The sequence below is a fragment of the Mus caroli genome, unplaced genomic scaffold, assembly GCF_978045245.1.
Source record: "Mus caroli unplaced genomic scaffold, Mus_caroli_1 scaffold_15, whole genome shotgun sequence".
In the NCBI taxonomy this organism is placed as follows: Eukaryota; Metazoa; Chordata; class Mammalia; order Rodentia; family Muridae; genus Mus; species Mus caroli.
Genome location: NW_028227270.1, coordinates 25,923,862 through 25,944,597, shown reverse-complemented (window position 1 = coordinate 25,944,597; position 20,736 = coordinate 25,923,862). Strand labels below are relative to the sequence as shown.

At 45.9% G+C, this 20,736-nt stretch overlaps 1 protein-coding gene across 1 annotated transcript; it reads right to left on the bottom strand.

The window, feature by feature from the left end:
* Positions 1-5,970: 5,970 nt before the first annotated feature.
* Positions 5,971-19,910, bottom strand: Crhbp (corticotropin releasing hormone binding protein). The gene is made up of 7 exons (XM_021181039.3): positions 19,026-19,910; positions 18,598-18,691; positions 18,164-18,321; positions 16,515-16,725; positions 14,515-14,663; positions 10,697-10,814; positions 5,971-6,690 (listed from the first exon to the last, which is right to left on the bottom strand). The coding sequence occupies exons 1-7, from the start codon at positions 19,104-19,106 to the stop codon at positions 6,533-6,535; spliced, it is 969 nt and encodes a 322-aa protein (XP_021036698.1). The 5' UTR covers positions 19,107-19,910; the 3' UTR covers positions 5,971-6,532.
* Between the last annotated feature and the right edge of the window lie 826 nt (positions 19,911-20,736).

The window sequence follows — 20,736 nt, the reverse complement described above, 5'->3', positions numbered from 1 at the left end:
TGCCTGGATTGACGCAGACACAAACTGAAGTTTCTGTGTAAGAGCCGCAGGTCCCTTTTGCGGCTCTTCCTGAATGGGACAGGGCTTTTGAAATCTTTCAGATGTTTCATTTGCCTGAGAAATGAGTTTCATTTTGGATCTTGCTCTCTTGGAGAACTGGTTCTCAGGGGAGTGGATTGAAGAGCCACGGAGAAGAGGCTGAGGAGCCTGGTGGTGTCTGTTAATGTGTCCTGCTATCTTCCTGTCTGTGGCTGGAGTGTGCTTGCCTCAGACTCTCAGCAGAAAGGGAACACTAGGTCTGTCTGCTCACAACTTTTCTGTCAGCTTGACACAAGCTAGGGTCATCAGGGAAGAGGAAACCCAGTTGAGAAAACTCCGTCAGATTGGCCTGTGGGGCAAGCCTGTGACACAATTTATTTTATTTTATTTTGTTTTATTGAATGATATGAAAGAGCCCAGCTCACTGGTAGTCCTGGGTGGTATGATATATAAGCAGCCTGAGAAAAGCATGAGGAACAAGCCAATAAATAGTGTTCCTCTGTGGTCTCGGCTTCATGTCCTGCTTTCAGGTTCCTGCCTTGACGTCAATCGGTGAGGGACTGTGAACACGATGGAACCACAATGGGAATCTCTGGTTACCAAACACTGTGGCTGGGCACAGGGAAGACTATATCCTCAAACAATGGCATGCAGCCAGTCAGGGCTCTCCAGGAACAGCACAGCCTGTTCGGTCCTCAGGATGCTTGTGGCATTCAGCAGACTGAACGGGACCCACCCAACCCATGGTGCACAATCTGCTCTGCTGGGAGCCTAGTGAAATAAATAATTTAAACTAGTCCAGAAAATACCTTCATTGTAAAATCTTGAGAAGTACTTAACCGAATGTGGCTTCAGCAAATGGAGACAGAAAACGTGACAGTGCCTTTGGCCCCTAGAGACTGGAGCTCCATGCTACCTTCATGTGCACGCCCCACGGCCACTCCCACTTTCACAAAGGCAATGTTTACTATGGCTCTCATTCAAAGCTATGGTCAATGGTTTATATGGCCAAGTTAACTTGTGATATGAATTAGTGCATTAACTAGTTGACTCTGTGTTCTTGAACCTTTAAGAAAATCAGGGAGCTGCTGCTACATTTTGTCTTAGTTTGGGTTTTGTTGATGTGAAGAGACACCACAGCAACTCTTATAAAGAAAAGCATTTCATGGGGGATGGCTTACAGTTTTAGAGGTTTAGTACAGTATCATCATGGCTTGGGAGCATGACCATGATGCAGGCAGACATGGGCTGGAGAAAGAGCTGAGAATTAATTCTACAGCTTGATCTGAAAGCAACCAGGAGTGTCCCTCTCCTCTGCCCTGAGTGGCTCTCAAGCATAGGATCTTAAAGTCTACATCGACAGTGACACCCTTCTGCCAACAAGGCCACACCTACTCCAACAAGGCCACACCTCCTAATGGTGTCACTCCCTGTGGGCCAAGTATTCAAACACTTGAGTTCTATGGGGGCCAGACCCATTAAAACTCCTACATGGTTTAAATACTAAATGTCTCCCAGAAGTTCTCAGGTAGAATGCTTGGTCCCTGGATGATATTGCTACCTTGGGAGATATGAGTACTTTAAGAGGCGTGGCCTCTCTGGAGAGAGTCACTGGGGACGTGCTTTCAAAGGGGATACTTAGTCCTTAGTTGCTTCCTCTTTCTCTCCCTGCTTCCTGTCTACCATGTGGTGAACAGTATCTTGCTCTATATGATGCCACCACCACGATGTTAGTTAGGCCTCACTATGACTCATGATTCTGGAACCCAGAATTCGGAGCTGGAACCCTGAAGCCATGAGTCAGAGCGCATCCTTCCTCCCCTCTGTTGTTTGGGTCAGCATTGAGTGGGATGAGGCACCCACGGCAACGCAGGAACGAGCGTGTTACTGCTCCCTGCAGTGTGTTTTTAAAGATGGAGAGGAAGATTGTAACTGTGATGTCAGTGAAGGGCAACTGTTCAGTCAACCACTTGACTGTCCTTCAAATCCTACAGAGGGAGCCACCCACTTTCCCTGTAGACCTGAGGACTTGATTCTATCTGAATCAACACAGCCTTCATTCTCTAATACTCTGAAACCTGGAGAAGGAGAGAGGTCAGCAGGCAGCACCCACCTTTTGACTAGGGAGCTCTAGCATCTTCCCCACCCTTCTAAGGATGAGGGTCATTGTTAGATACTCACGGCACTCAAGTGAGCTCCAAGAACCCCTATATAAGCACTGCACTTTGTCCAATTCACTGCTGGAGTCTGCTCCCTCCTGGTAGCCCAGGATTCGTCCCTCCACACCCTGGACCCTCCAATAAATCTCTTTCATGAGTGAGATTTGCTGCCTGGTGTGACTCTGTCATCATAAGACAAGAAGACGTGCAGAGGAGGAATGAGCTGAGGTTCCCGGGCTCCTCAGCTCAGCTGCGACCCTCCCCTGGGAGTTGCAACGCCTCTGTGGCTCCTTGCCCCCCCCCTGCTCCCCGTCTCAGGAGTACCCTTCCTTTGGGACACTGTCCCACCTCAGAGCTGTGTGGTTCCTGGGCTTTCAAGTCCCAGGACACCTACCTTCCCATCCAAGCAGAAAGGCCAACAGTCATGGCTCCATCCTGTACGTCCGCCCTTCTATCTTAGTGCTCACACTGAGTCTTTGCCCTGCATACAGCACAAGCCACTTCATCCTTCCTTAGCCGCTGAGGGGCCGAACACACACTCACAGGAGCAGAGTCCACAGTCCAGGCCACAGCCTTTGATTTTATTATGTGTCCCAGTCCTCTCATCAAAGCCTTTCTTTCTCTCACTTAGATGCTCCCTCTCCCCCTCCCCCTCCCCCTCCCCTTCCCCTCCCCTCCCCTCCCCCTCTCCCTCCCTCCCTCCCTCCCTCCTACCTCTGACTCTTCTTCACTCTCTGCCATTTGTCTTCACATACAAAGAAAAGCATTTCAGATGTGAAGAGGAAAGTGGACAGAATCATTACAGATGACCCGTTAGAAAGAAGTCGCCGGCTTGTTTATTCACTCTTACAAAGGCGTCATTTCTGCCGCAGAGAGGAGGGTATTCAGATATAATTCCCCATGATTACCCTTTGATTGGAGATTCTTTCCCAGCTTCTCCTGGGTATTTGGAGCAAACAAGCTCCCTTTAGGTACATCCCATCCATCAAACCCTTCTTCCTCTTTCATGAAGACTGCTTTGCAGGTAAACATGCTCTCCCTGTTAAAATGGCAAGAAAAGAGATTTCACAGTTGCCTCAGACCTGGAAAAGAAATCTTTGTCTGTGAAATTTGTTCAGAGAGCCACATGCATCTCCTGCTCTGGGAAGAGCTAGACAACAGAGGAAGAAAAGCCTCATGAAAAGGCAGGTAAACTTCAATGGCTAATTGGGAGCAGAGGCACCGAGCTATCCACCCCCACTGAAGGCAGCGTAATGAGAGCTTTGAGTACCGCTGACGAGACAGTGAGTGGACTGGCATGGAGCTGATGATTTAGGGGGTCCTCATTCTGGAGCTCTAAATGGGGTACAGGGATCTGTGAACTCTTGAGCAGAGTTTGTAAGTATATGGGATTTCTTTCCCGGCCCATGAGCCATCGGTTGTCAAGAAGTAAGAATTACCATCTCAAGACAATCCTCTCGGGGAAATAGACAAGTTGGACAGGACTATATCAGTGTGAAACTTTGTGTTTATGATATCAAAGGTGCACATTTAAAGTATTTTTCTTTGGAAGAGAGTCCAGGCAGGCCTGTCTAGAGAGTTAAAAGCCAAGTTGGAGAGGAAACTTGAAGAATGGCTGAGAATTGGATTTAGATGATTCCCCAGTGCAAAGAATGAAGCGACTCCGTGGCTTGCCAGAACAAAAGCTCTTTACACGGAGTCCAGTGTGGCCTCTCCTAGTCAGTGAGCATCCGTCTCTGAGGTCATACAGAGACTTCGGGCTTCTTGCATGCTATGTCCCTGCCTTCTGATGACTTGAGAGTGTCCTCTGTCAGAATCCCCACATTTAAACAATAGGTAGGGGATCATATGAGAAAAGATGCCACTTCCCTCCACATCCCTTCAGTCAGATGACCAATAAGAGGTCATTGGTCAACCTCCAAGGGAGGTTGGGAAATGTAGTCTTTACGCTCAGGTTGAAGAGCATATTGCACTTGGACCTGCTTCCATGAAGCAACAATACCAGAGTGTCTAGGATTGCAGAAAACACGCTGACTTAGAAACTGAGAGAAGGGGGGCTGGTGAGATGGCTCAGTGGGTAAGAGCACCCGACTGCTCTTCTGAAGGTCCGAAGTTCAAATCCCAGCAACCACATGGTGGCTCATAACCACCCGTAATGAGATCTGATGCCCTCTTCTGGTGCATCTGAAGACAGCTACAGTGTACTTACATATAATAAAATAAATAAATAAATAAATAAATAAATAAATAAATAAATAAATCCTTACCCCCCCCCCAAAAAAAAAACCCAAAATGTTGTCATGGACAAAGTAGTCCTCAGATGACACGCAGGAGAGGCAGGCTTATAAGAAACAGGAAGACGGTCAAGTGTCATAGTACAAGCCTTTAACCTCAGCTCTTGGGAGGCAGAGACAGGTGAATGTCTGAGTATGGGCCAGCCTGATTTACATTCCAGGATATATGGGGCCACCTAGATTCTGTCTCAAAAACCAAACAAGAAAGAGCTAGAAAGGCATGCAGGCAGTGAGAGGATCACAGTCATGTGGAACCTATGAGCAAAGATAAAGGCAGGGAGATTTAGAATTATCGGTAGTGGAGCCCTGATCAATGAACTTACAAAAGCCGAGGCCAAGCCAGGGAGGGGGTGGGGTTGGGGAGAGGAGGGGGCAGAGAAGGGAAAGATTAGAGAGATTGAAGGAGTGACAGGGTGGTCAGTCAAGACAGACAGTGATCTCTGTTCAAGTTACTGGAGAAGATCAGGAGTGGGTTTAGAGAAAGGCAGAGGCTGCCAACAGGAGACAGATGTGAGGAGAGACACAGGACAGGCCTGGTGTGGTTTATCTCTTATGTTATCAATATGCCAAGGTGTGGTGGAGCATACCTTTAATCCCAGCATTCAGGAGGCAAGCAGAGGAAAGCAGGAAGCAGATCTCCGTGAGTTTAAGGCCAGCCTGATCTATACAGTGAGGTGCAGATAAGCCAAGGTAAGACCCTGGCTCAAAAGTAGCAGTAAAAATACTACCAATAACCTCTTTTAGTTTCTTTCCCAAAAGATTAAAAATTATCATTAATTATTTATTTATTGTGTGTGTACCCACTCCCTCCCTCCCTTCCTCTTTCTCCTCCTCCTCCTCTCTATCCCTCTCCCTCTCTCCTTCTCCCTCTCTCCCTCCCCTTCTCCCTCTCCCTCCCCTCTCCCCCTCCCTCCCCTCCCTCCTCCCTCACCTCCCCTCTCCCTCCCCCTCCCCCTCCCCCTCCCCCTCCCCCTCCCCCTCTCTCTGTTAGAGGGCAACTCTTGGGAGTTGGTTCCACCATGTGAGTCCCAGAGATCAAACTCATCTGTCAGACTTGGTGACAAATTACTTTGCACACCGAGCCATCTCACACACCCCCCACCCCCACCACTCAGCACGGGCAGGCTCTAAGGTAAAGTACGCTGATTTCTACAAAGTTGCCTACAAGAGCTGCTGGATGGGCCCTCTGTGGTGAAGACATATACCCTGAGTTTCCTCGGAGACTTATGGAAACACGTCTGCTCCCCGTTTCCTGGTCAGGGACAGTCAGTACTCACCCAGCAGTCACCCTCTGCTCTGCGTAACCCAGTCAACTATTCCAGACACTCCAGAGTTCTAGCAACTCCAATAGATCCAAAATAGTTGAGTCCATAGCTTGGGTCTGCCCCCATGGAAACTCTGTTTTGGAGGTTTGGAGGGAGGTAATGAAGGCAGGGGCTGCCCAGGAAAGCCAATACATCAGACAGTCGAGACGCTAACATTCTGCATACATTTATTTACATTTGGATTTATGAATGGAAAGGGGGAGGGTTGTTCCCATGCTACAAAGTGTTGTTTAAAAAACAAGTACTATCAATTAATAACGGATAGCTACAATTTGTGAATGGAAGTATGAAGTAAAAATAACAGATGCAATTCCTTTGGTATACTCAAGACTTTGACTTCTTCTGCTTTTATTTATTTATTTATTTTTATTCTGTCATGAAACTGTGAGTGCCACCATTTCTCTGTCTTTGGAGCATCTGCCCTTGCACATAGCTCTTTTCCCACTTTTCCCAAGGGTCCAGCGACCCTTGTTCCACCACTTTGTGTTTGCAGCATACCAAAAGCACCAAGCATGTCCACCAACAACCTGTTGTCTACCTTCTGTTTGTTGAAACATTATAACAAAAGGAAGCAAAATTGGAACTCATGTGTGCACGTGTTCAAGGCCTGGAGTACTGACTGGAAGACTTTCCACTTGCTGCCCATGAAGATCAGATACAATAACTGTGGAGAACTCACTGGGCTAACATCGTGTCAATCACTGAAGCCGGTCATTCACAGACTAGACAAACAGTATTCTGGGATGCTGTTTCCGGTCGAGGTTTCTAGCTCGAATGGTTCCAGCTGACGATACTCAAATGTCACACGGTTAATGTGTTTCCCACTGGAGACCATGCGCACCACAGCATTGTCGCAGCTAATTTTCATCTGGGCTGGAATTGGGGTGGGGGAGGGGAATAAACATTTTCCAGCAGGTTAGAGAACAGTCGGTCAAACCAGTGCTCTCACTACCTAAGTTAAACAGAGAAGGTGGGAGACCAGGGTTATATGGCATCTTGCTCTGACACAATCAGATCACTTTCAGTCAAAACAACTTTTTTTTTAACTATATAATTAGTTGTAGAATCATGAGCTGGACCCAGCCTTTCTCGGCACCTACAGGACACCACGGGATAAAGAAAGCTGGCTAGAAAGGACCACGATATCTCTTCGAGCTTTGTCCTGTTCTGCCTGCCTGCTGTGCTCAAGTGGCAAAGGAGACAATGGTGACCAGTGAACTCTGCTCCATGCTGGCCCTTCTGGGACATAACACTGACCTGTAGTATGGGAGAGGTTGGAGAGTCTTGGGGACAGTTTGGGGTGGGGGCAGAAGATGGGGTTACAAGTGGCAGTTAGTTCTTAGAGGAGGGTCTATACTGTTGGGTGTTTGTGTGGCCCAGATAATACCATTTATTACATTTATTATATCAGTAGTCTAGATAATGACTACATTTTATACACTAATGAAAACACATTTGGACAGAGTGGGTACACACTGAGTAGGCCATTTTTTTGTTTTAGGGCAGTGGTCCTCAGCCTTCCTGATGCTACAACCCTTTAAATACAGGTGAGCCATCCTGATACTACAACCCTTTAATACAGTTAATGTTGTGGTGAGCCCCAACCATAAAATGACTTCATGTTGCTACTTCATACCTGTAATTTTGCTACTGGTATAAGTTGTAATGCAAATATCTGAGATATATATATATATATATATATATATATATATATATATATTCCCTTGTGAAAGGGTCATTTAACCCTCAAAGGGGTCAGGACCTACAGGCTGAGAGCCACTTTTCTATTGCTTACCAACACCTTTCAAAGCTGTCCTGGTATGGGATAATTTTGAACATTGTCTTTTGGCTGACATCCAATATTGTCGTATCCATACAGGCATCTTACACTTTTGTTCCTCGCCTCTCCTGGCAGGTGTGCCTGAGCAGACACTGAAGGACACATGGTTTTTATTAAAAATTACTTCCCACTTCTTTCCCTAGCCACAGTTGACTCCTGATGTGAGCTTTATCTATCCTATAATATTCTCTCTGCTGTTTTAATTTTCTCACCCACCTGCCTCACAGTTTATATAAATGGGGTGTTTCTCAGCTCTGGGGTGTTTCTCTGAGACAGGCCACCACTGTCCCTGTGTCACAGGTGTCCCCCAGACACATCCTGGGCACACATAAAGCACAACACAGTTATGTCACTAAGGTGAAAATCTGTTCGAAGGAATGATAGGTTTCAACCCTGATATATACATATTTTTTTTTCTTCCCCGAGACAGGGTTTCTTTGTATAGCTCTGGCTGTCCTGGAACTTACTCTGTAGACAGGCTGTCTTCGAACTCAGAAATACACCTGCCTCTGCCTCCCAAGTGCTGGGATTGAAGGCATGGACCACCACTGCCTGGCCTGATTTTTTTTTAAATACAAATATGAGAGAACCTAGATTAATTTCTGCCTGGGGAGCCAGGTTTATCTCTCTTTGGATAATTTGGAAGGTTGTTTTGTCCTGAACTTTAATCTACATAATAAATCTTATTTCCTTTAGTTAATGTGCATACTATTTGTTTTGACATCATTTCTAACGAAATTCAATCTTAAGGGCAGGGTCTCTAATAGTTCTATGGTTTGGGATTAAATGGAAGCATGGAGGAAGAAGGAAGGGAAAGCTACATATGCCAGCTGTGTAAGCAGCATAAAGCTCTCAGCACATGTGCGAAGCTCTGGGTATAGTGCCCAGCTCCACACAAATCAATGAATAAGAAAAAAAAATTAAAGCAACCTAAACAGTCCAAAACTAAGCAAAGAGGTACATGAGCCAAGCTTTAACCACATAACATTGGTTTCAGTTATGCTCAAAAGTTAGACAAAGCAGGGGTTGGTTTGTTTTGGGGGGGGGTTGTTGTTGTTGTTGTTTTGTATTTTTGTTTTTGTTTTGTCATGTTTTGGCCTAGGTTTCTAGCATCTTTTCACCTAACCTAAGTCCTATCATTTAAGCAGAAATAAGACATCTTTGACCCTAATGTGAAGTCACAAACACTCTTCAATCATATCCGTTACTACCCTCAAATGTGTTCCCTAAAGGCCCTTTCCCACTACAGCACTAGAACCACACAGTGCCTCGGAAGGTGACAGCAGAAGACCAACACAGCCACATGCAGTGACCGCTTACATCAGAGTAAAGGCCACTGAGCATAGCAGCCCCTTCTGGGCGTGGTGGTGTGCACCTATGATCCCAGCACTCCAGGGACTGAGGTAGGAAGGTCTAGAATTAAAGGCCAGCTGGAGCTGTGTAGTGAGACCCTGTCTCAAAACAAACAAACAAACAAACAAACAATCTCCTCAGCTTCAGCAGTGTTTAAACATCTGTAGAAAGCAATGGTGAATGCCGAGCGTGATGGCGCACTCCTTTAATCCCAGCACTTGGGAAGCAGAGGCAGGCGGATTTCTGAGTTCGAGGCCAGCCTGGTCTACAAAGTGAGTTCCAGGACAGACAGGGCTATACAGAGAGAAACCCTGTCTCGAAAAACAAAAACAAAACAAAACCGAAAGAAAGAAAGAAAGAAAGAAAGAAAGAAAGAAAGAAAGAAAGAAAGAAAGAAAGAAAGAAAGAAAGAGAAGGAAGAGAAGAGAAGAGAAGAGAAGAGAAGAGAAGAGAAGAGAAGAGAAGAGAAGAGAAGAGAAGAGAAGAGAAGAGAAGAGAAGAGAAGAAAGCCATGGTTGCCTCAGTGAGATAGCTCGCCTTGGTCCAGTCTCATGGAGACATTTCTGAGCAGAGGGTAGGTCACAGCAGGCCTTCCCTCCTACCTGTGTGCATGAATTCTCTTTCAGAGCTGTTTTGTTTACTGAGGGCTCAGCAGTAGCTCCGAGAGGGGGGAAAATACTGGTGAGGTGAGCTTGTTTTAACATCAGGATACAACTGATCAAGATGTTGGTTTGCTTTGCTGGAGGAAGGAGAGGAGGGCTCTGGTGGGAATGGCCTGTGCAGTTTGGCATTGGTGCTTTGATCATTCCTTTTGTCTCTTTCCAGATTGCCAATGACGCCTGACACCCGAAATACAGGTTTGAGGACGACCTTACAGAGTTGTTCTCTGTACACTTCCCCCACCACACACAACAATTACTAGTTTGGTCATGAGGTCAGTAGTGCAGATGCCATCCTCATACACCTTAGCTTGAGCACATGAGCATCCTCTTTGGTCCCTGGCCCCTGCATCCTAAGCATCAGCATCTGCATCCTAAAGCAGCTTTTTATTAGTGATGAGGTCTCAGAATGGGTTGCAATGGCCCTTGAGAGGCTAGCAAACCTGTAGAAGTTGCAAAGACTCAGAAGCTCAGAGATATTCTAGAAATTTTACTGCTTTGCTGTGTATGTGGCTGTAAATAATCCATGTGTGTGTGTGTGTGTGTGTGTGTATACATATGTATATATAATGTGTATAAATATGTGTATATATACTTATATACACATATATGTACACATACATGAGTTGTATCATATATAGTTAATAAAGCTATTTAACTATTATTTCCTTATTATATTGTTACCAAATCACTGATACTTTTTCCATTTAAACTGTCAGACAACAAACAAGTTAATTTCCAGAGTATAAAAGCAGACATCCTCCCTAAGGTAGAGAAACCTTGTCTTTTTCAGTTTTCTTTAAATACACACTCTAGCTGTTCCATAGGTTTCTCTCTTGATGCCCAATGCTTAGGTAATAGGTTCTTATACGACACGCAGGTTCTAAAGTAAAATTCTCACATTGGCTCAACATATAAAACAAATGTTTCAGTAGAATTTCTCTTCTCGTATATGAAAAGTTGAAGTGTTGTATTTAAGGAGAGAACCCTGACAGCCACATAATTGACAACTGAAGATCTGTCTCACCAGGGCCGAGAAAGGGGTAACACAGGTCTGCTAAAGGCATCATCTTGGAGGGGTCCAATCCAGTTCCTCCCAGCAGCTCCACAAAGTCACCAGTCCCACCGCAGCCAGCCACAGGTTTCTAAGAGAACACAGCAGCAAAGAGAGCAAGATGCAGGTAAATCTATCACACAGGTCCATCTGGCCAGCACTGAGCAGTGAACACTCTCGTCAGCTTTCAGCCTGTAACTATGCCTTGACTCGAACATCAGAGACTCCAGAAATAGTTTAAGGTGGGGGAAAGGTTCTCGAGAATCAGTGTTCTTTGTCAGTTGATATGTTATTGTTCAATGTATGTGTACATGCAAAACCTAAATTTCATGACTGAAAAAATTGAACCAGGAATTTGTAAGCTCTGTAAGATGTATGGACACACACCAAGTGACTGGGACCTCTTAATGCATGCAGTCAGAGGAAAGAAAGCCCAGCCACCCGCATTTTATAATTGCATTACAACTTGTTTATTAAATTTCTGTATTCTCCCTCAGCTTACATCTTTTCCTCTTGCTAACAGAGATATTTCTGTTCTTGGAACATGTCTTCCACAAATAAGGATTTAGATTACTCATGGGTATAGTTAAAAAAAAAAAAAAGACTAGAACTGTGATTTGGGGCTCAAGTTAGCCAAATTTACCATTTACTCTTTCCTTTGAATGGAAACAAATTCTTTTCATGGCACTCAAATGAATTCATTCTGAGCCTCTGAAACCATCCCTCCTTCCCTGCATCCTCCCACAGTTCTTAGCCACAATGATTTCTGTGTCGCACTCAACACAGAGAAAGTCTGGGTTCGTAGTCCCAAATGTCTCACTTGGCTCCTGTTCCAAGCGCCCAGGTTAGCCCTGATTTCATGTCAGTTCCCCCAAAGGGCCAGGATTATAGTGATGGGCTGCACATGTACACTAAATTTTTAATGACATTTTAAAGCATTTTCTACATTTTCATTCTCTATGGTCTCCCATCATCCCAGTCGCTAGGTTTGTCTGCGACCCTGTTATTCACTGATGGGTACACATTAAGAGATCTAGTGGTATGTGGCTGGTCAAGTTAACCCTGACACATGGGAGCCAAAATTTAAAATCAAGGACTTTAAAGATCCACCCACTCGGTGTACCTGTCAGACATTGGGAAGAACACTCCAGTGTGGTAGGAACTAAAATAGAGACATCGTATCACACAAACTATTTGGCTAAGGAATGGAAACAACAGGGTCTGCTTATGTTTAAAGAACCTACTATGAGCATGACTGTATGCTTAGGTACTTCAAACGTAATTTCATTACATGATGAAATAAAGATTTAATTAGGCCCACTGTGCACAAGTTTGTGAACAGACATTCAAACAAGCTATTTAAGAGTGGAAGAACAATAATTGCCCTTCCCATGAGTAGATAGACGGAAGTTTCCACTTGGTGAGTGATGCCATCTCTCTCCTCTTTGGAATCCTCTCAGGTGTTCTTGTAAACAGTGGCAGAAAGTGAGCTGCATGGGGACCTGTCTGGGGTTCCGGGGCCTCAGCAGCTCCTGTGTGTCTTTGTTGAAGTGTTAAGCTCCTACCTTCTCTTGCTAGATTGTGACCCTGTGCTAAAGGCTCACTCCAGCTTGTTGAACCGGAAGCCAAGTCCGCACTGTTCATTCTGAACATCTGAAGTCTCACCCCCAGCACACATGAAAGCTGAGGTGCTTATGGGATGATCTTCAGCGGTTCTCTAGCACAACCACAGAGTCTTCTCACGGGGAATGTGAGGCATCTCGCAGCGTGTCCCCCAGCCCATTCGTCAGGTGGAAGCCAGAATGACCTTCAGGACAGCACACATCAGGTCCTTTCCCACCCAACCCCAAAGGCTTTCCCGCTACTCCTGCTGCACACAACCTTCTCCGGGCGGGCAGCACATGTGGTTCTGCCCAACTCCCTCTCGAGCTTGCTTCCTCCTGTGTCTAGGGTCCAGTAAACCTGTTTCTTCCTGGGCAAGCACTGTTCCATCTGCTCCTCCTGCCTCCTATGGATGCTGCTTCTTCTAATCTAAGTTTCCTTTCCTGACCACACTGTCTCAGACAGTTCCATCTACCCACTTTCCAGCTCCTGTCAATCCACTCTGCTGCATTTTCTGGACAGACTTACCGTGATTTGAAATTCATGATAATTTTGCCTGTGACATCCCACTTCAAATAGGCTACCTGTGAGCGGGACCTGCCTTGTTCATTGCTTATTTCTAGAACCTAGAATAGTCCCTGAACAAAGGAAATTATTGTTGTTGTTTGGTAGTACTAGTAAAGGGAAGATCATGCAAGCCTGTCACAAGAAGTTCTCCTGTCTCAGTCTCTCAGTACTGGGATTACAAGTATAAACCACCATACCCAGCTTTCAATACCCAGGCCTCAAAAAGTAGGTTTTCAAAGGAATAGATGCCTAGAACACAGTAGACACAAAAAATATTAAGGGGAATATAAAATTATTCTTAGAGCTTTCATACCAAAATCACAGATTTCCTAATATGTTACCATGTATCCCACCAGATTCTAGATCGTTCATCAAGAATGAAATGGCTTAGCCGGGCGTAGTGGCGCACGCCTTTAATCCCAGCACTCGGGAGGCAGAGGCAGGCGGATTTCTGAGTTCGAGGCCAGCCTGGTCTACAAAGTGAGTGCCAGGACAGCCAGGGCTACACAGAGAAACCCTGTCTCGAAAAACCAAAAAAAAAAAAAAAAAAAAAAAAAAAAAAGAATGAAATGGCTTACAAACACTGTCAGGCTGAATCCAAAGCACTCAGACGTTCTTATCAAAGCATCGCTGCTCAATCAAAGCCCAAGGGCAACAAAGAAGAAGCAGGGACACGTGGGTGTGGGGGCTGGAAGACAGTAGATATCAATTCTTTCTCTCAGTCTTGTTCCTTATTTAGTTTTCACAAAGATCTGTATGTTTGGGAACACCGGCTGCCTCTGATACCACCAAGTGCACGAGTTATCTTAACTTAGACCGAAAACAAGGAAAAGGAAGTGAAGGTGACTCATGGAGCAGCCACTGTTTTTGCAGAGGGATGCAGTGAAGCCAGCATTCATTGTAAGGCACACACGGAAGCTGATATGAAAGCAAGTTGGTAGAAATTTCACAGCATATATATATGTGTGTGTGTGTGTGTGTGTGTGTGTATGTGTGTGTGTATATATATACACACACACATATATATACATATACATACATATACATATATATACACACACATATGTATATACGTATATCTGTGTGTGCACATATATATTAAGCAAGATGTCATATAACCTGCTCTTCAAAACTTTACTGCTTTTTGCAATAGAAAAAAATCCAATTTCATATTTTATGCCACCGTTAGCGTTCTTTCTTAGCCGAATGCTGTCAATGAGAGTGACTTCCTTCTTATCAAAAGAAAATTCCAATAATCAGGAGAGCAGCTGTGTCGATGACTCAGAGGAGGCTCAGCTAGGAGAGGATTTTTGTAAAAGAGGAAAGTACAAGAGTGTTCGATTGTAATTACATGCTGCAGCTTTACCAACTGAAAGCATTTCCTATGTCACAAGAGAAATCCTTGAGTAGTCAGAATGGGCACCTGAGTGTTTGCCTGCAGCGTGACTGAAATAGACATTGAGGAAGCCAGGGCATCGTGCAGAAGACTTAAAAGCCAGGGGCCACATGCTTCCAGCTTCCTGACAGGATGGGTGATTTGTCACTGATAAAAACAAAACAAAACAAAACAAACAAACAACAGTGGCTTTACCAAATGGCCAAGTAGCAAGCAAGCCACTGACCTTTAACTGAAGGCCATGCAAGTGTCCGAGGGTAAGATCAGAGATTTTGATTGCCACTGGATAGATGATGGAGAAGCTGCAGTTTTGGTGCTGGTATGGAACCACTAAAGTAAACCTTCCACTCGGAGTCTGAGAGATGACATTGCAAGCTTAGGAGGGAAAAAAGATACAAATACATTATTTAGAGTGCTGGAGTTTTAAAAATAAATTATTTATGCCTTTGTTCTAGATTTCAGTTCATGGTCTAGTAGGTATATCCAACCTGCAGCCCAATGGCCACATGTGTCCCAGGATTGCTTTGAATGGTGCTAAACATATTTGTAGATTACCAACACCCAAGGGCTGGACTCTCTATTTAGGTGTTGGGCCCAGGGAGAGGGTATATATCACCATGACAGTCTGGGGAGAGGAAGGAGCAGGGGACTAGAACTCAGCGACATGTGAATATTGTCCAGAAGTGCCAGCCATTAGAGGGCTTCTCACCTTTGTCTGTTTATAACAGTCCTAAGGTAGGAAGTCTTTATCAGTCAGACAACACACCTGGGGGTACCAGGAATACTTCTGTTGAGTTGATTCTAGATCCAAACTGGGAGAACAAGGCTCAAACATGAAGTCAGAACCTCACCCATAAAATTTGAAGCCACAGTGTTGTTTGTTAAACAATAAAACCATGTCTAATTTTATTCTAAAGATTTCATGATACTGACAGAAGAAGTGGAGAATAAAATAGACAACAGTTTTATACCTAATACATATTTCCCGGGTTTAGAGTAATGTAAAGTTGACTAAGTGGTCTTTTTTATATTTTATATGTATTATTGTTATTGTTGCTTTGAGACAGAATTTCTCTGTATAGTCCTTGCTGTCCTAGAACTCACTCTGTAGATCAGGCTGGCTTCAAACTCAGAGATCTGCCTGCCTTTGCCCCCAACTGCTGGGATTAAAGGTATGGGCCACCATGCCCAGCTTTAACCTTTAAATCGTGATAGTCTTAAGATTTTCTGAAATTTTTCTTTTTATTTCAAGTCTAAACTTACAACTGAGTTCTTCTATCTGTGAAACAGAGGCATGGGATTGGCCTTTCTGCTGACCCACCGCCTTATGTTTTTAATTACTCTTAATTTCAGAAATAAGTATTTTTAGTTACTCTTAAATTCAGGAATAAGTGAAATTCCTTGACAGTTCAAAAAGACATCTTCTGATTTTTTTTTTACCAAGCAAATGCCCGCAGAAATGAACCCTCAACATTCTGTTTCTCAGATAGCCTCAGCTTTTCAGGGCAGAATTTCTCTCCCTCTCCTTCCTGTTTCCCTCTCTTCTCCCTCCCTTCTTCCCTCCCTAGTGCTAGAGTTTGAACCCAAGTTTTGCTTCAAGCATTCTTAGACAAATGGTTTCCCACTTAACTACATCCCTAGTTCTCAGGTTTTCCCCTTAATGAGGAAATGAGCTGATGTATAAACTCATTTTGCTCAGAATCACGCTCTTTCAGGTTGGCTATCTAGTTTTACAGCCTAATCTGTGTATCTCTCTGTCAGAAATGACCCAAGCTGTGACCCAAGCTGGGGTGGTGGTTTTGTGGTAGAAGGTAATGTGGAAGGAGGTGATAGAGGGGCACTGGCTCACTCCCTCCTTAGGGGACAAGACAACATCTGTCCACCTGTCTCAGACTTTGTTTACAAAGCTCAGGCACCAGATGATCCCTCAAGCTTATCCCAAATCTGCAGGATGGCCTGGGAAATTAAAATTGGGCTCCTGAACCCATCGTAATGTCCTGGCAGGGCAGAGCAAGACTTCGGAGGGGAAATAGAAGTGTATGTACCATATGGTAGAATATTACCTAGCCTGGGAAATACAATCAAAAACTGTGGTTTAATTTTCATAGCCAGGATTAAAGAGCCCGTACCGTTCCTGGGTGTAAGTCTGTGAGGTAATACAATCTTTACAAAGCAGACGTGACCACCTCCCCACCTGAGTCCTGGCTGTTGCTCGTGTTTACTTACGAAAGAGGTTGGGATCTGTCTTTATGGTTATCGTGAATCCATTTCCTGGTTCGTGGACCCGGAAGAAGACCATGGCCACATTCTGGGAAGACCTGATGCTCCTTCTGGTAAGACCACTCTCACAGAAATCTGTGTACCTCTTCATGGTGGACAGAGGGTGGTCCTGAGAACTTGGGAATTTCTCCCCCTTCAGGATCCAACCATCAAATACCTTCAAATGATGATGATGATGATAATAATAATAATAATAACAACAACAGTACAGACATACATAGTCGCTTTCACCAGCTTCTAAAATCAGAATGTGTTGTAAAGAGGGGACGTTACCAACCTTCAGTTGTAAGTGAGGAAGCCACAGCCGGGACTCACAGCTTTTCAGTGGTATTTATTTAGACTGTGCAGTTTGGTTACAAGCACTATCTTTTCTGCATAAGCCTTCAGGCTGCTAAGTTGGCACACCTTTTTATACCTTATCACCTAGTTTGGTAGAAGGGAATTAACTACAGACACAACGCTGATTTTTATTCAGTCGTTTTCCACATGAGATCAACTCACGGGAGCGCTGCTTGGATTTCACTTCGATTTGGTTTCTGCTTTCCTCTAATCGGTGAAATTCGGGCAACAGCAGATCTCAAAGAATAAATAACAACAGCCGACCTGGATATGATGGAGGGTGTGGTACCCCAGTACCACAGAGGCTAAGGGGGAGCACCGTGAGTTTGCAGCCAACTTGGGATGCAAAGGGTGATTGTGTCAAAGTGATGGGGGGGAGGGGCGTGGGAGGATCCAGAGCAGCAGGCTTCATTGCCAGTGCCTCACTCTTCACATTAATATATTATTACATATGAATTATTATATATTAATATATATCATCACCTCAAGCTATTTTTTAAAATATTTCTAAATGCTGCGATCTGGCAGTGCTGGCTGGTTAGCCATGTAAGACTTCCTCTTTGCCTCCTGGGACAAAGGGTCAAAGTCAGTTGACCCGGTTCTCAGAAATCACCGCAGGTCTCCATTTTAATGAGTCCATCATAGCACAATTACCACAGCCTGGTTGCAAATTATTTCTAACAAGCTTGACATGTTCCCCAATGGTTTTGAAGATCTAAAATGTGATTGTTTTCTTGGGGCGGTAGAACTCTATCCTGTGGCCTCTGGGGGATGAAATGGGATGCTGTGGAGCTGGGAATTCTCTTCCTCTGCTTGCTTCTTTCAAACTCTACCTCCTCTCAGCATCCCTCTCCCAACCAGTGCCCCACTACTTCAAAACCCCCATCAGCCCGGGCTCCTGGAATTGCAAAATGAGTTCAGATCTCAGATCGCAAGCGAACCCTCCTGGAGAGCTCCTGCTAATTATTTTTGCCATGTTTTGTGCGCCCCAGATTGCATCATAGCGTCTCACACTGCAAGTTCAAGTGCTAGGAAGTTCCCAGGAGTTGGGGAGAGCACAGACGGGAAATTAAACCATAGGCGTCCAGGGGCGCTAGACCTGCAGCGTTTGGCGCTAGACCCTTCCTAGGAATCCAGCCTCCGGGGCTCTCCCAGGGAGTTTCTGAGATTCGAGCATTTAGAGGTTTAGTTGTCCCCCACATGGACGCGCTTAGGGGCACGTGGGCTGGGGCCGCGAATAGTGGGGACCCCCTCACCTTCAGGAAATCCCCGCCTTGGCAGTCGATGGAGACCAGGTCATAGTGGATGGTGATGAACTCCTCGGGTTCGCCGATGAAGAAGGCGGCGCAGTGCAGCTGCGGCCGGTCTGCGGTGAAGGTGAACTGGCCAGGGAGGCTCAGCATGTCCAGGCACCCTGGGAGAGAGCATGGAGCCCGGGGTTCCCAGCTGTCTTGGGAAGCTGCTCTCAGCGCGCCCCCTTCCCTGGCTCCGCAGCGCGCCCCAACCTGGAGCTCCCAGCTTAGGCTGCACTGGGTTCCCTCGCTCTGGCTTGGAAGGAGCCGCGTGGATGCTGCAACCCCGGGGTCCCAGCCAGCCCCCACGACCAGATATCCTGCAAGCCTGTGTCCTAGGTTCTTAGCCTCCCGCCTCCCGGGCACCCACACACTGGAGCAGGACAGCCCCAACTCACGCAGAGCCCGTCGGTACGGCTGCTCCTCCGCCAGGTCCCGCTTCAGATTGGCACTGAAGAGCAGGAGAGGGTCGTAGACCGCGGCTTCTTGCACCTGGCGAGGAAAGTGAATCGTCCGGAAAAGTTCAGGGGGAGGGAAAGAAAGTGAAGCAGGAGCAGGGCGCCCTTTTTGCAGCTCAGAGAAGCAAATGGGGCAGGGGGCAGGGTGGGGGGCATGTCTCCTGAATCCAGAGTTTATGCGTGAGTCGTAGACTATTTCCACCAGATTAGGGTACCCAGGCCAGAGAAAGGCAGGCAGTTAGGAAGCTCAGGGGCACGGAGAAAGCTGTCTAGGTGAACCAGGGGGAAAGGATCAAAAGTTGGTCTGCTGTCCCTGGCTAAATACTCAAGGGATAGAAAGGTGTTAAGCTCGAGAAAGGATGGCTCACCTCTAGGTAGCGGCTCTCTCCCCTTAGAGCTGTCAGGAGGATCAGAATGAAGTGACATTGGAGTTTGAAGTTCGGTGACATGCTGGCCTTGTGTCTGCAGCTGGAGTGCTCTGCTGCGGAGATCTTAGGCGTTTCTTCCCACACCTTCGCCCACACTGAGAGCTCAAAGCAGCTAGGGTCCCTTTGCTGGGTCTCTTTTATAGAGCAGTAGAGGGGAGGCTCTCTGCCCCTTAACTGATCTGAGCTTAGTTACCATGGGTTACCCTGCCTCGGTGACAAAATGCGTGGCAATGACGAGGGTCCAGCTCTCAGCCACAAATATTTCAGCATGGCCCCGCATTATTCATCAAGAGTGACACTTCAGTCACGAGAACCTAGTGACCTGAACGCATAGCCGAAAGAATGAGGCAGAGGCAGAGCTTCGGGGAGAGCATTTCACTTAGCCTGTAAAACGTTACATTATATTCATTATACACATCTGGGGAACTTTTGGTTTGGTAAAAGCAAATGACAGACATGTCAGACACATATGACCTCCTCATGGGGCCTAGCCATATAACTGTGAATGGGACTCTGCTGGGAATGGCCAGAGCGTAGTATCAGTACGGCTATCATTCCTCTCCAGAAGAAATATGAGGTGGTTTCAGCCTCAAAACTTTGACAGAGCCTGATTTTATAGAATACTGCAGAAATAAAATCCGGGCTTCCTGTCCCTTGCTTTATTCCGATCCCGCTTCTTATCAGCCTTCCCTTAATGAAGAGCAAGAATCTGCAGACTTCTGGATGTCAGCAGGGCTGTCCCTGATCTGTACATTTCCTGGTGCTCTGGACACCTGGACAGTTCTCGGTAGCCAGGACTTCGGCCTCACTGAACCACTGAGAGAAAGTCGCTCTACGCCGTGCTTCCCAGCACCTGGGTTACTCTGACTCACCCAAGGGAAACGTGCTGACGCTTCCACAACTCACACACAGCTCCCGTGGAATGAGAGGGAATCCACACAGGAGTGGTGTGTAAGCTTACTTTTGCCGATTTGACAGAAGACCACGGCTTCTGCTTTTGTCCAGAACTGGGGACAGTGTAGAGACAGCCCCTCCAGTTTTCCCCACCCCTTCAAAACAGGCAGTAAATACTGCTAGAAAAATCGAATTCAAGACCACAGCGTAAGGTTTTAAGGAAAGAAAAAGGATTACATTTGTGGCGAAAACACTTAAAAGAAAGAGAAATCTGTTAGGATTCTGTCAGGATGTCAGAATTCGATGTGTTCATATTTGAGACATCACTGAGATCTGCAGGGGGTTGGGTCTTAGGGTTTACACCAGGAGGTCTTCCTTATCCTGATCTAATGCTATAAACAGTCCTTAGACCAGACCACAGAGCAGAAAGAACACACCAAGTTCATGAGCCCTGGCACCACGCTCGTCTCTGCATCCTCCACTGTTTAGGCATCTGAATTTCAGACAGGGATAGGGAACACTGAGGGGAATGAAAGGAAAGAATTTAATAGCTTAACATGCCTGCCTGCCTGCCTTACAGGCATCCAGCCATCTCCAGGACTACCTCCCTAGAGGGATTTTCAGGCACGTTCACCTGGCATACCATGACCTACCCTCCTCTCTCATCCACACAGATCAGGCTTTGGCCAGCCCAGGGTTCACCCTGACACTTATGTCCAGCCCAATACCGTCTTTCCCACTTTGGGGGTTTGGCACC

Bases quoted from the DNA above. Each gene is read 5' to 3' on its own strand.
- Crhbp (XM_021181039.3), bottom strand. From the start codon at position 19,106: ATGTCACCGAACTTCAAACTCCAATGTCACTTCATTCTGATCCTCCTG. The intron at 18,692-19,025 runs GTGAGCCATCCT...TTTCCTCGCCAG, and splicing joins GAGAGAGCCGCTACCTAGAG to GTGCAAGAAGCCGCGGTCTA. The intron at 18,322-18,597 runs GTGAGTTGGGGC...GCTCTCTCCCAG, and splicing joins GCCGTACCGACGGGCTCTGC to GGTGCCTGGACATGCTGAGC.